A 14,862-nucleotide genomic window follows, 5' to 3' on the forward strand; every position below is an offset into this window, starting at 1 on the left:
ATAAACAAAGATAGTACTTATTAATAACTAACTTTCCTTAACAAAAGTTTTTCCTCTTAAGTTTGGTGTGATGCCACAGGCTCACTCCTCTCTTTTTGCTGTATTCTAACTTCCGTAATTAACAGTAAAGCCTTTCAGCTTTTCCTCTTAATTAAAATAGTTTTGAGTTCACCATAACCTTATAGCGAACAATGCCTATGGGTGAGGTCTCACCGAAAACCACCTCGTACTAAAGTAGCACGTTGCACTCCTAATTAGGCATGGCAGGTTGGTTGGTTGGTTTGTTTTCAGCAGCATCGGGGATGTTTTTACCAGAGCTCGCCCGTAACACAGCCTTCACACCACACGTACCAGCTTTGCAGAGCCACACCGTCGGACATGGCTGCAGCTGGATGTCAGCTTGAGGGCAGACATGGCCGCGTCCCTACTTCTGGGAAGTCATCCTTCCTGTTGGGACTATAACTGCTTGTTTTTAACATCCTAGCTACAGCCATCTTCTCACAAGTCTTTGCTGTGCCTCTAAGATGGTGTTTCTTCCCCTCAGTGGTCATTTCCAAACCCTTCCATTTGCTGCCCGTGCCCCCAGGCCTGAGGCAGGCTATTTCCTCAGCACACGGGCCGCCACAACCCCACATAATTTCCCAGCGCTGAAGCACATTACATGGCTGCACTGTCCTTCTCATTAATGCTGCCTCCCAAACCTTTCAGATTTTATTTGAAGCTGGGTGGCTGTGCCCAGGTGTTGGCCGCAGGGGCTGCAGGTCTCTGTGAGGAGAGCACAGGGGCTGCCTCGTGTGGAGCGCTGCCATTTCCAGAGGATTCCAGAACGTTCCAAGGAGCGCTGCCATTTCCAGAGGGTTCCAGAACATTCCAAGCACCTCAGTAACGGAACCACCGACCCCACAGCTGAGCCCAGCAGCAGTGCAGGTGGTGGCTCTGGGTAAAAGCGTTTAAGAAAAGCCGAAACACTGCCTGGCAGTGAGGACTGAGGAAAAAAAATGTGAGAAACAGCTCTGCAGCACTGAGGTGAGAGAAGGAGGGTAGAAGATGGCGCTGCCTGAGCAGGGATTCCCCTGCAGGCTTTGGGGAGGCCACAGCGGAAGGGGTTTATCCCAAAGGAGCAGGGGAAAGTGGGAGAAGGAAGAAGCAGTAGACAGGAGCTGTTAAGGTCTGACCAGAGCCACCATTCCTATACCACTGGGTAGAGGAGTCAGGAGGGAAAGGGTGAAGCTGAGCCTGGAAGGAAGCACAGGTGAGGAAGAGGTGTTATTTTAATTTCTCTCTCACTATCTATATCAATTTTAATGGGGAATAAATTAGTTTTCCTCAATTCTGTTTAGCCCATGACGGGAATGGGTTAGTAATCTCTCTGTCTTTATCGCAACCCACAAGCTTTTCCATCTCATTTTTTCCCTCTATCCTATTGAGGAGGGAAAGTGAGAAAACAGCTGGGTGAGCATTTGGGAGCTAGCCAGGGTCAACACCACAAGTAACAATTATTGTTTAAATTTCCACTGTTCACAGGTGTGTGGAGTAATCATCTAGATGGTTTAAGATGTGCTACTTCTACAGCACATTCCTGCTGGCAGTTCTGACTATTTTCAACATGGCTCAGTCCTACTTCCCCCAGAGAGGTAAGCAACTGTTCCTGTTCAGCCCAGAGGGATGCCAAGACGGAATGTAGCGTTTCTGGCTCTGTCTTTGGTGGAGACAGATCTGCAGTGCTGACAGGGCCATTGCAGACCACTACCCCATTGAGTGGCGTGGGGAAGGAGGGATTCCTGAGAGACACCATCCTGCAGACTCAGCAGCTCTGTGCAAGGCTGGGGGCTACTGAAAGTCAGTGTGGGGCTCCACTGCCTACCCGCTCCCTTTTACTCTCAGCAAGAGAAAGCAAATGTACTTCAGGTTCCCATCTCTGTGTTAAACATGCTCTTTAAGACCACAGGAAACAGTGCTTTTAGAAAGCAGGGCTACAGGGTCATCAGGGTTTTGTTCTCTCTCTCCTCCTCCCCCCCATGCGCGTGCATGCACACACACACAGAGGAGATCAAAGGTAAAGAATGAGAGGAGTCAAAGGGGTTAAAGAAAGACCAAATTGCCAAACCAGTAATGTGAAGCATATTGCTAACAGACAATTCCACAGTTCTGCAAGAGGTTTTCACACCCCTAAGAGCAAAAACAAAGTGTTCAGCAGCAGTACTAGACTTGCAAAAGGTATAAATCACTAGAAAACAGTCTCAAGTTAGCAAAAGAGCAGTAACTTGTTAAAAAGCGTCAAGCTTCCCAAAAGGCTGTACAGAGAAGTAATGCTTGCTGTGTAAGTGCAGTTACTGGAGAGTTAAGGATTTAAGACAAACATCAGTTTATTTCCTCTCAGTCATGTCCTTTGTTCGTATGACCTTATTCTCTCTCTGAAGAACTAGTTGTGTTGATTTGGCCTGGCTGTGGGCTGGCAGATGGGCAAGACTCACCACTGTCACCATTTCCTTATGCACTTTCAATGCTTGTCATAACCCCAATATGAGCACTACGGAAAACTTAGCAAGGTTTTCTTCACAGTGTCCCATAAAGTTATGTGCTAAGCATGGTTTACAGGCAATGAGCTGAAAGGCAGAAACGAAAGCGCTACTACCAAGTGCCAGTTTAGGATTTTTCAAATAATTCAGCGATTACACATCTCTTGGTATGCTCTGCATTCAACCCCAACAGTACCAAACAGCAGCCTTGAGGTCTGCCACAGTCATCCCCACCTCATTTTCTCATACTTCATCCCCTCAGCGTATCTTCTAGTTCCGCCCAATGAGCAGGGCTGAATTTTGGCCACTTAGCTCTCCATGAAGCCAAAGGATGATGGGGGGCGGACAGTTTTGGCTGAAATGGAAAGTAGACCTTTCAGGCCAGTGTCCTGCAGGAGAAAGGAAGCAGCATACAGAGGCAGGAGCTCACAGCACCTGCTGACATCTTGTAGCAAACCACCAGCCCTTGGTGAAGAGCCTGGTACCAACTGGAATGGCTGCTGTTAGTGTCCCATCCCCTGCTGGGACAGGCTCGCTTCTGCCCCACAGTAAAGGTCCTAAGCCCGTTTTTAGGTTCTCTCATGCTTTCTGTTTCTCTCCTCAGTCTGTCATATGAGCTAACAGTGGAAATTATAAAACCCCCAAAAGACCCACAGGATGTCTTCTGCTACAGTTTGTACCTAGAAGCTTTTCTAATGACATTTCTGAGTAAAATAGGAAGGGGAGAGTTGTGTGGCATGGTTTTCTTTGGTCTCCTAGGCAGATTTAGTGCCTGCTTGTAGCTTTCAGTGCACTGACACATGCTGGGCCTGCCCTGATCTTTTATCCCAGACTGGGGAACCATTGCTGTACCTTTTCTACCTTATGGGCACTCTGGGAGTGGACCAGTCAGACCAGCAAGTTACATTCACATCAAAATGCAAGTCACGCATCTCAAGGCCCAGTGCTCAGCACTGGTACTTCTGTTGTAGCGCTGTGTAGGTGGCCTCGCCAGGTCTGAAACATCAGTTGTGTAAGTGGGATGGCACCCGATGCTGTGACTATTTGGAATGTGTGTTCTGCTAGATGGTACACACCGCGTCTTGACACTGAACACTCCCTTGTGCAGAAGAAAGTGCATATGAAGATAAAATAAATACTACCAGGGCAGGGAAGGAGACAAGCTCCATGTGCAGACCTGGCAATACCTAAGGGTGATTCCAGCTGGATCAAGCAATTACTGTCCTCTTCTCTCCTTCAACAGCCTTGCCTGACGCATCCTCCATCCCAGCAGGCAGGGTCTCTGCAGGATGCGAGTAGGGAATTTCAAGCAAGCCTTCAAAATGGTCATTTCCTACCCTCTCTGCAAATTTGGAGTAGGGTGATAGAAGAGTCCTTGCAAAGTTCTGCACTTGAGTCCTTGGGAACTCAGAGAAATTAAGCAAGTGCAGCTGTGGGCAAGAGGCAGAAACAACCCCCAGAACTTCAAAGGCTGACAACTCTTTCATGTTTCCCAGTGGCCACAGCTCTGCTAAGAGACAAGTAGCTCACTAAGCCACAACAACTCCCTACCACACCAAGCCTTAAATTAGCTCGCAGCAGCAAAACAATGCATGCTCAAAGCCCCACACAGCCCGGCAGGGCTGCTCAGTGGCAAGGACTCACAGGATTGATTTCAGAGCACAACAGCAAGGACCACTGCACAGGCTGCAACAGTGCACTTCTGGGCTTATTTAAAAACTAACCAGGCAACCTGCCCTTTCCCAAACCAAGCACAAGAATGCGATATATTTATTGAATAGGCTGAATTTCTCCTGGTTCTGTCCTGTTGAAACCAAGCAGGGAATTAGAGCAAATTACATTCTCTTGCTGCTAAAGCATTCTTGATCTTCTGTGGTTTGGATTTCTTTTTCAGGACTTTAAAGAAAGGCAAATCTTGGATACCTGTTCTCCATGCAGATGCCTCAGCAGGGAGCATGGATAGAGAGAATAGCAGCAAGTCACTCTTTCAGCATGTCCTTTAGAGCTGTACTGAGACTGTGGCAGCTCATACCATTTCTTTTGTCTGACCTACTGATAGCCAATATCTGCAACAGCCATAAACAGACTGAACCCCGCTTTGGGAACTTCATATCCATCCAACCTCCCACAAGAACAGCTAGCTTGAAGACTGTTTAAATTAGAAGGGAAAAATCTCCGTCTCAGTGACTTCTCTGAAATCTTTTGTCTCTGTGTTCACAAAAATCTCATGAGCTATGCCAGGTGGAATGCACATCCCCAGCATACAGCTCAGGAGAGCACAGTCTGTTTTAATGACAGTCATTCGGGTGGCTCAAAGCCCAGCTACTCCCCAGGCCAGCTCAAGTTTCCAAGCTGAGTGTCCCAGGGAATTATCTGGCCAGCAGGCTTATCACTCCCTAAGACTGACTGGATAAAGGGGAACCAGAGGAATCCCCAGTGGCAAAAGAAAACTGTGCAAGGAGACTTTCAGCTGTTGGTGAAGGAAAATAGCTGCAGAGAAGGAGAAACAGAGCGACAGATGCAAACTTCTCTGTGATTTAGAATAGAAATTGTTTGCAAAGTGGCGTTTATTCTCCTTAGAGAGGGGTAAGCCATACAGAACGTGCTGTGGAATAGTGAGACAAGAGGCAGAGAAAAACACATCAGTGTTTATTGTTCCACACAGAGCTTTCTCTTTGCTACCCAAATCAAAGAGAAGCTTATTTTCAAAGAAAGAATTCACAACAGAAAGCTGATGTGCCTGTTCCCATGACTGCTGATGTCCAGGCCTGGGTAACCTGCCAGACCAGGACCTTTTGGTGGGATCCAACAGCAGTGCTGTTGGTCAGACCCCAGGCAGGTGCCAAGGAGCTCTGCACCTCTAGCTGTCAGAGGACACTGTTGCAGATGCTGCCAGCAGTCTCCTGTACCTCAAAATGCAGTCCTACTTTGTGACTATCAGGGCTTCAGTTCTGTAGGGAATGGAATATTTGACTCTCATTACCCCAAGAGATGAATCAGCAACAAATTGTCATGCCTTTCTTCCTCATCTTTTAAAAAGCACAAATACATAAGTAACTTCCCTCGCTTTGCATCCAAACTCGTCCTCTCTTCTTACTCACCTCATCCTCTTTTGCGTTAAACCTCAGTCGCTTAGTCATGCCTAAAATTACACTTTTGTAACCATGATGTAACATGCCTACTTTTCTGAGCACTAGAAAAATAATAGTAATATTTAAGCTTCCCTGCCTTCCTTCCTTCCTCCGCTCTCTAACCACTGAACAACACTCCTTCCCAGCCTAGTAAAAAGCTAGCTTGCAGGTTCTTTACAGTTCCATGACCTGGGAGTAACCCCACAAGATACTGTAACAGAAACTTAGAAACCCTAAGGTTGTCTTCAGGCAAATAAATAAGCACACACACACACACACATTAACACACACAAAAAAAGCAACAAGAATGAAGCTTGTCAGATCAAACTGAAGGCTCTCTCTGAACTCACGGGACTCAAGAGTGGCTTCAGAAATATCAGTTCTTCCATTCTTACTCATGCTCACTCTTCTTTGGAGGGCTGCAGAAACAGTCATATATAACACATCTTAACAGCTAGCTACAACGACTAAGCTGTGTGGTTTCTGAGCCAAGATGCATATCTGAGTGAGCCTGCTGAGAGCCGCTCCATGTTGTGGCACCGTTTCATGTGCCTGAGTCTCTGCTGGCTCAGCACATGCTGGGGATCAGCTGTAGACCAGCAGCAGCTCCTTCTGCTTCCATGTTTCAGATGCCCTTCAAGCCTTCACAGTGTGCCACTGACCTTCCTCCCCATCATGAGTAACCATGAGTTGGTAAAAAAAAAAAAAAAAAAAAAGACACAGATGCACTATTGATATGTCGGATACGAAAGATGCTGGCCATAGCTGCCCAGGGATTATTTCTCCTTCTCTGAAGGCCGTTTCTCTGTTGGGGGAAAGCTGAGCTGCAGCAGGAGCTGCACCCAACCCTGCCCTGCTCATTGCTCAGCTCACCTCTTATATTTATCCCGTGTCTCTTAGAACTTGCCAGGCTTCCTCTCATCTCCACTGCACTTTTACTGTGTAAGAAGCAAAGACCCTATCCATACAGTCTTTTCCCCCCTGCCACTTTAGTTGTTGCACATATTCAGAACCTGCCCAAGGTTTCAAAGACACTAGCACACTGCCCTCCCCTTTCCTCTACCATGGTAAATAGAACGTGCTGTCTGATACGCATCAACCACAGACGAGCCCATCTCTCTCAAGCAGCTCACTGTGCTCGGCCACACAGCAGCATGAATGCTTCTGTCATGCAGGTTTGGCCAGCTGCACACCCCAGACACACAGACATCGCCTGTAAGGGGTTAGGCTACTCAAGAGATTTGGTGTGCCTGCAACAGACCCGCTGGCTCACGTCTGAACTAGATCACATAGGAAAGCACGCCTGTGCCTAGGAAGAAAGGCCCTGAACCCCAGAAAGCCCCCCAGGTGTTGGGAGCAGAACAGAAACTTCTTATCAGCAGATCGCTCTGGGCTTGTCACTTCTTGTCAGCCACATTCTCCTCAGAGGAGCAGCTCTCTGGAGCGCTGTTAAAACATTGCCTAAGCTCCAGGGTACCTCCACATATGGCCCAGGCTGTTCCCTCAGGAGAGAGGAGCTTGGCTTAGACCACTGCAATCCAGAAACATGACCCACAAGGAAGAATGACTTCCTCAAACAGGAAAAAAAATGTCACAATGGTCAGCCCTGCCAAGACAGCTGGAAAAGCCTTTCAGTCACGGACATCCTCTTGCTGGGAAGGGAACAAAATATGTGAGCATTTTAAATTAAATTTAAATAGTTTGAATATTTTTATCAAATAATTTTAAGTGGTCACGGGAGTATTAACAATGTCAACATTACATAATCATCAAGTATTTAATGCTAACATTAAGCAAGTACTCCAATCAATGAATAGCTCACTAGATTGATAATTAAACAGATGGCTTCAATAACGCTGCTCTGGCACATGCACTCTTTAAATCAACCCTGTGCAGTATGAAGTCGTATGATCCTGTCATGACCTTACTTTGAATCTTTAGTTAGAGCCCACAAGCTAAGCAGTGGTTTTTCTCCGGGCAGGTTGGAACAATATTTAAGAAAAGGATCGCAAAGCAGAAACACGTGTGCTGCTGGCATCAGTGCCACTGACTCAGCACAGTGACAGCCACTCTCTGACTCAGGAGCAAGGCTAAAAGCACATAGCTTTGTACTGCAAGGAAAGGCAGCTCTGTCCACCTCGAGAGACCCCAGCGCTATTTATAACATCACTGTCCACCTCCCCATGCTACCATCTCAAACATCAGCAGACCAGATAAAAAGGCTAACGGATCCTTGCCCCCTCCTGATGTGCAGCAATAGCAACTGCCACATCCTGCCCCAGAGTTTACACTGAGGCCAGATGAGCTAATCTGTACTGATTTATACAAAACTTTGGGAGTTTTCCAGCCCTTCATTACTACAGCACTAGCCGAGTGCGTAGCCTCGGCGCCAGTTTCCTTTGGGTGCTGAATGACCTGTGTCTCTGAGCTGCTTGCCAGCAAAGAAAGGAAACACGATATGCTCAGCTAGTTTTGCTGCAGAAATAGCTGCAAGCATACAGGCACATGCACATACAGGTGCACACCCCCCAGCTGGATGTCTAGAAAGCAACACAGTGCAAACAGAAATCTGAAGGGGATGGAAACTTCCAGCCTTTCCGGGACAGGTCCAGGTCCAACACCCCCATCCCTGCACTGTGTGGTTTGTCCCTCTGATAACAGGAGGAGGTAGGGCAGTGGGAAAGAAACAGCCAAGCAAAAAGGTTCCTAAATGGTTATCTTTGACCTTTAGGGGCACTTTGCTTCCTGAGAAATGCAATGGAAAGCTCTGAGTGCTGTAGGAGCAGCTGTACGAGAAGTGCAGCGTTCACCTCACTCAGGCAACAGCAGACCACAGGCCACACACCACAGAGCAGAGAGCAGCACCCTGGAAAAGGAAATAAGTGTTGGGTGCTGCTATGACCACATCAGAGTTACAAGAAGCCTGGACAACAGGCAAAAAGTGAGGCACCACAGCCTTTCTGTACTGCCCAGCAGCAACACAGCAGGTGGCACTGAGGTTAACACATGCAAGGGAAGAGCTCCATGGACCACTTCAAGGGCACTGGAGTCAGCGAATGCTATTCAACACCAAGCACCACCTCTTCCCTTGCCCTTCAGACTGCCACATGAAGTGCTGCTGGGGCTGGCAGGCACATGAGGGAGCATTGGTGCTTTAGGGGATGGCAGCACTTGTGCTCAGCAGTAAGTGACTGACCTGCTTCCAAAGCACTTCCACACCTAGCTGAGACCTGGAGGAAAGATGAGATGGGGACAGGGGAGAGGCTTGTATCCAGCTTCAAACACCACAGCACACCATCTCCAGCATGCAGGGTAGAGCTCCCAGCCACCCACATCCAAAACAGAGCTCACAAAACAGACCCAAAACAATGTTTTAGAAGCACAGGGAGTCTTCTCAAAATGTTTCCCACCTACGTTTCTCTCCACCTGAGCTCAAGCTTGAATTTCTAGATTATTCCCCTCCCTGATAGCCAAACAGGGCTTGGGCTACTCAGTCTAAGCTGCCCACCTCATCGTTCCTGATCCAGCATTTTGGTTGCCCCAGAGCTCCATGACAGGGAGCAAAGTGGAGGCAAGCTACCAGGTTTCTGCCACACTGCTGGGGAAGGAGCAGGGTCCCGGACCCTGACCAAAGGCCTTCAGAGCCAAATGAGAGGACAGTGCCATTTTCTAGAAAAATATATCTTTATTTACCATCTCTGTTTTGCTCAGGAGACACTCATAGGGGGGTCATGCAAGTGGCAGCCAGGGCCAGGTCTCCACAGAGGGCCTGAGGCACCATAAAGGCGGCAAGGAGCTGGAGCCACTGTTTTCACCTCAGGCTTCACTGTCCTCCACTGCCACGTTGCTCAGGTCTTGTCAGTGAGTGGGGCTGACATGTGGGGGGCACCTGGCCCCCCAGCCATCCCCCCACGGCCCCACAGTGTGGAGAGGAACCAGCCAGATCATGGTTTCTCAACAGGGCTGGGACCCCCTCATGGCGCCACCACTTCCAGAACATTCCTTGTGAGGCTGTCAGGGCAAGTTAAATAAAGGGGGCTGGAAGCATTATCTGGAAAGGGAATAGTCCATAATTTAACACAGAAACAAATCTGTCACACTTAACAAGCCACCTGGCAGGTGGATATCTGTCAGACAGCAATTACAGTGCCAAATGCCCAGGCAGGGCAGGCAGCCACTGCTTGGGGCAAGGAGCCTGAGTTTGTTCTAACACCACCACCTGCGGTGTGGCATGGCATGGTCCAAGCTTGAGGGGCCTCCTCAATGCCATCCAGCTGTCCCCACATGCATGCTGGCCCAAGCTCCCTGGGGGCACAACACCACGTGTAAGCCAAAGCCGTTGAGGCCCCAGCACCTTCTCAGGTAGCACAGCCTTCTTGAGCAAGTAGTGAGTTTCAACAGCATCTCTGATGCTCTACGTTTTTGGTTTGTTGTTTTACTCAGAGGAGAAAAATGTGCGATTCTGTTCAGGTCACCACAGGACAGCCTAGGTGCTTCCCAGAGGCCCGGTTTAGAGCTTTTACCAGTCACTTGAGCCCACTCATGCAGAAGGCCATAACATGGTTCCTTCTTCCTAGCAAGAAACCCTGGCTTGGCATGGGGCTGCTGCCTCTCAAGCAGCCCTTACCTCCTGCACATGCCTGGGAGAGTTAGGGGGGCTGCCAGCCACGCTCCAACAGTGCCATTTAAAGCTTGAATAACCCAAAGAATGTCTTGGATTCCTCAAAATTTACCAGAGAGATTTTGGAGACATTGACATACAGACTGTCCCTCTCCCTGAGCTTGAATAAAGCCCCCAGATAGCTTTTCCGGGCCCACATTTTCTGATTTGCACAGTAATTGAGGTATTTGTCCTCCATCAGCACGTGGCTGCCTGGCGAGGTCGGATTTGTCTTGTAGACAACGTGGCTCAACATCTGACTGCTGCAGGTGCTTCCCCGGAAGAGCACGTTGGAGTACACGAAGTACAGGCCAGTCTCATTGATCACGAGGCCCTGGTTGCGGTACTGAATGCCATTAGTGAAAGCGTGGCCGGAGATGGGCTCCCACTCCAAAGGGAGGTCCCGCTGCGTGGGGTTTCCTGGAAGCCGAAAGGAGAGAGGCATTGCTGTAAGTACAAGCATTAAGGTGTCTTTTCGTAAGTTACACCCCATGTCACAACAAGTCACCTGCTTTCTACGTCCTTATGTGTACGGCATGAAAAGTCTGTTCCAACCTTGGGGAGGTGGGAGCTCTCACCTGCCATGTGCTCAGCTGGTGCTGAGCTGCTCCTGAAAGCTTTCTGCCCAACACACTCCACAGACTAAACAAAGCCCAACCCAAAAACTAGAGCTCTCATTGAAGAGCCTGAATAAGGGGAAGATTTTAGCTGTGGGGGTAACTTCCAGCTGCCAGAGCACACACATTACCAAAGGAAACTGAGAAAGCCTGTATGAGGCAGCTCCTTACAACAATAGCCAGGCTGCCCTCTCACCCCAGCCACATGTGCCCCGTCCTCTGCTCCCACATCTTGCTGGGCCCTCAGCACATACCTGTTAAGTGTGCCGCTTTCCTCACTTCCTTTTTCGCTGCCTGTCTCTCCTGCCCTGCATGAAAATAGAGAAGGCATTAGCTATATGCTCGATGGAAAAGCCAGCCCAGAGAGCAGAAGGGAGGTGCCCATGACACTGAAATGGTGCAGATTCACGGCAGCACAAGGCACCTAGGCACCATGGCTTAATGTGAAGAGGCAGAGAGGTGCTCAGACAAATACTGCAGGGAAATAGGAAGAGTTAAAAAAAAAAGTTGAAGTAAAGGATTCAGACATGACCAAAAGCAAGGGGAAAAACAAAAGAGCAAGGAGAGAGTTTTCATCTTAAAACAGCTTCATCAATGGGCTCAAGCAGAAGCCTCTCACTCAGGGTTTAGGAGAGGAACAACACTGCCCCTTTATCTAGCATCTTTTTCCCATACCAAGGTGACTGGTCATGTGCTGTCATAGAGGAGCCTATTTTACTGCCCCCCCTCCAGTCCAGCACTGCCAAGAAGTCCCCAAGGCAGTAGAAATCTGGCTGCTGAGTACCAAACCTCCTTACAACTGGAGGAAAGACATTTGAGACATCCTACAAACCGTCCTGCTGGCCCCACAGAGAGGCAGAACTCTCTGTCCTCAGAGAGGCAGAACACAGGTAGCAAAATTCTGCCTTCCCTGGAGGGCTTGGGTCCCCCTGGAGACATGGGCCAGTCACAGTGACTGGACTCCGTCCCGCTCCATCTTGCCCTTCCTCTCAGCATCTTCTTCAAAGCATCAAGTTCTCAAACTTTAAAAACTTACTTCCTCAAGCCAATGAAATTTCCCTCCTCTCTCTCCCTTCTCTTTTACATTATTTCAGTGGCTTTATCCATCTCCCTCAAGAAATTAAGGGTTACTAATTATGACTTGTGTTCAATTACTGCTAAAGCAGCCTGTGGTCAGAGCACTAAGCATCCAGTTAAAACAACAGCTTCCCTTCCCTTAAAAAATAGATTACAAAGTTTGTTGAAAGTAGGATTTCCAGGAGACTGCTTTTTCCAGATTTTTTTTTCTATTTCCAAATTTGATTTTATTCTGTATCAGAACACACCTGAAAATAAATGAAGTTTCCTACTAACCAAAACTCTGAAAGGAAAGAAGAAAAACCTTTTCAAATCTGTCAAAAAATGATAGAAGAGCTGAAAAATTCTGATTTGGCCTTCTTTAAAAGGATATCTCATCACTAAGAATATTAATGTGGAATGTAAAAGTAAAAATAATAGTTTGAAAAAGCAAAATATCGATTTAAAAATTGTTCCATTTAGAAACTGTTTTCTTCCCTAAATTTAGAGAAATTTCTAGGTTCTTTGGAAAGTTTCAATTTCACTGAAATGACATTTTGTAGGAGAAAAAACACCATATAACGAAGTTCTTCTCAACTAGTTTTGGTTGCAGTGAGACTGCATACCAAAAAAATTTAGGAAAAAATAAGTTGCCTTCTCAAGGGTGCGAGTGAATCCCCCACCCCCAAAGAAAACGAAACCCTATATGTCATCCCAAAATCTTAACAAGCGAGGAGACAAAGCAGAAATGTGGGGTGTCCATCTTGGTTCTCTGTTCTCCTCGTTCCATGCACATTGTTGCTGAGCGTTAAGACAGCCAGAACTGATTTTCACAGCAGAATCCCCCCTGTACCAGTGCCCCACTAGGGCCTGGGAAGCCCCAAGGCCGAGGCAGACTGCCCCAGGACACGTGGCTGACACCACCGAGCACTCCAGCAGGCAGGGTGCAGGACTCCTTCTCCATACCCCAGAGATAAAGCTCTCCTTTAGCCAAGCAAGTGAAGGGAGCACTTTCAGAGCATCAGAGCTGCAGCCCTGCCTTTATTTCCCGACAAGAGGAGGAAAGAATTTGACAGGAGCATTCACACGTGCAGGCAAGGAGGAGTTCCTCTACCTACATCAACTCACCTATGAGCTTCTCCAGAGCTGGAGGGATGTGTTCAGTGCTGGCAGACTGTCAAAAAAGAAGAGCGACAAGCTCTCTTAGCAGGGTAAGAGCATAAGGGCATCATCTAGATGCAGCCAAAGATTATCCTCAACAACGGCTAGCTCAGGCAGAGCTGCAAGGTGGTAAGAAACATACAGGGAGAGAGACCCTGCAGCACTCAAACAAAAGGACATCCAGATATATCACAGTCACCAACAAAGCAGTCCTCCACAGCAATAAACAGCCCCACTCACACTGGCGTGGCAGACACGTTGCTGCCACCAATTTTTCCCCTCTGCAGCCTTTGCAGGCAGCCAGCCAGACTTTACCTCTCTGAGCTCTGCCAGTTGCTTCTCCAGATGGAAAATCTGAAACATGCTCAGCCCCACTCCAGTGAGGGCCATCAGGATCAGCAAGGAGATCACCAGGAAGCCGATGCTGCTCCTTTCCCTGTTGCTCTTTGGCTTTCTCCTCCGATCAGGTACCGGTGGTGGGAAGGGAGCAATAGGGGGTGCCGGAGGGCAGGAGGTACTGGCGTTGGCACAGCCGTCCACCCAAAATATTTGTGGGTACATATAGTTCAGGTTCTGCTGCATGGCTGGGAGTGGGATGGGCTGAACGTGCTTTGCGTGATCTTCCATGTGGCAGCCAAAAACTGCTGGGGCTGGCCCAGACTGAGCCCTGGGGGAAGACCCAGCTCTGCTTTTATATGCCTGCATCACTCCAGCAGTGAACACCCAGCTCAGATGCTGCAGAACTCTATGAAAGCCTCAAGCAGAAACAGCAAACCCCCAAAAGCTTCCGCCCTCGTCTGCAAGTTCGGGGCATCCGCCTGCTCCTCCCACACTGCGGCAGCACGCACACACAGCGGGACGAAGCCGGTGGCAGACGGCGCTCGCACAACACGAGCCTCGGGAAGCAGGTGCACCCAGCAAAGTGCTAGCAGCGCACCCGAGGGCTGTGCTGGCAGCCAGGGGCTGAGTAATCAGCCCAGCGCACACCCACCGGCCAGCCACCCTTTCCAGCAGCCCACTCAGGCAGAGGCAGCTGCTTTTCCACTGCGGTGCCCTGCACCACGAGCAGCGGGAACGACAAAGACTCTTCTGCTTCTGGCACCCTGCACGTGAGGCAGAGCTGAGGGCAATCCCCTTGGCAGAAGGATGAAGACCTGATCCCAAGTACATCTGCAGGCACTCAAGAGTTGCTTCATTTCACAGAGGAAAAGTTACTGCTCTCCACTGTATCCCACCTTGTCTGCACCCTATGGCACAGATCCTGGGTATAATTTCGCATATACCCTGGTTCCAGACACCATCCGACTGTGCAAACCAATGCAATTGACAAGAGGAAGATATTGGTGTTGCAGCCTCAGCAGAGCTGCCCCAGCACTAACAGCCCAAGCACATCCAGTGCCATGGGCTGCCTGCACCACACCAAATCACAGGGGGGCACTGGCCAGACTGAGCAAGCAGTGCACTGTAACGCCAGAAACATCACCCTGGGGCAAAAGCAGGCTCTTCTAGCAGCTTCTGCTGCCACACTTACCTCTGCAAATACTATCTCTAATCCCACACCCCTCTTGAAGCATTAGAGAGGGAAGGGTTGTTGTTGTGGTTTTTTTTTGTTTTTTTATTTATTTATTTAAATCTTCTCTTCATGACAATGGTGAGTGCTGCAGCAGGACCTAACCTTGGTGAGAGACTCATGATTAAACCTGGGATAGATGCTGAGC

The 14,862-nt window shown here is 48.7% G+C and overlaps 1 protein-coding gene and 1 long non-coding RNA gene across 2 annotated transcripts; one reads left to right on the forward strand and one right to left on the reverse strand.

Annotated features, from left to right (window-relative positions):
- The first annotated feature begins 888 nt into the window (after nucleotides 1-888).
- On the forward strand, nucleotides 889-13,562 carry LOC125184902 (uncharacterized). The gene is made up of 4 exons (XR_007169531.2): nucleotides 889-1,026; nucleotides 1,525-1,634; nucleotides 10,513-10,759; nucleotides 13,432-13,562. It is a non-coding gene; the product is annotated as an uncharacterized lncRNA (long non-coding RNA).
- Nucleotides 8,687-13,849, reverse strand: FASLG (Fas ligand). Its single transcript, XM_013190106.3, has 4 exons — nucleotides 13,460-13,849; nucleotides 13,112-13,157; nucleotides 11,182-11,235; nucleotides 8,687-10,730 (listed from the first exon to the last, which is right to left on the reverse strand). Exons 1-4 carry the CDS (start codon nucleotides 13,847-13,849, stop codon nucleotides 10,336-10,338), a joined length of 885 nt encoding a protein of 294 aa, XP_013045560.1. The 3' UTR covers nucleotides 8,687-10,335.
- Between the last annotated feature and the right edge of the window lie 1,013 nt (nucleotides 13,850-14,862).

This window comes from Anser cygnoides, chromosome 8, assembly GCF_040182565.1.
Source record: "Anser cygnoides isolate HZ-2024a breed goose chromosome 8, Taihu_goose_T2T_genome, whole genome shotgun sequence".
Classification (NCBI taxonomy): Eukaryota; Metazoa; Chordata; class Aves; order Anseriformes; family Anatidae; genus Anser; species Anser cygnoides.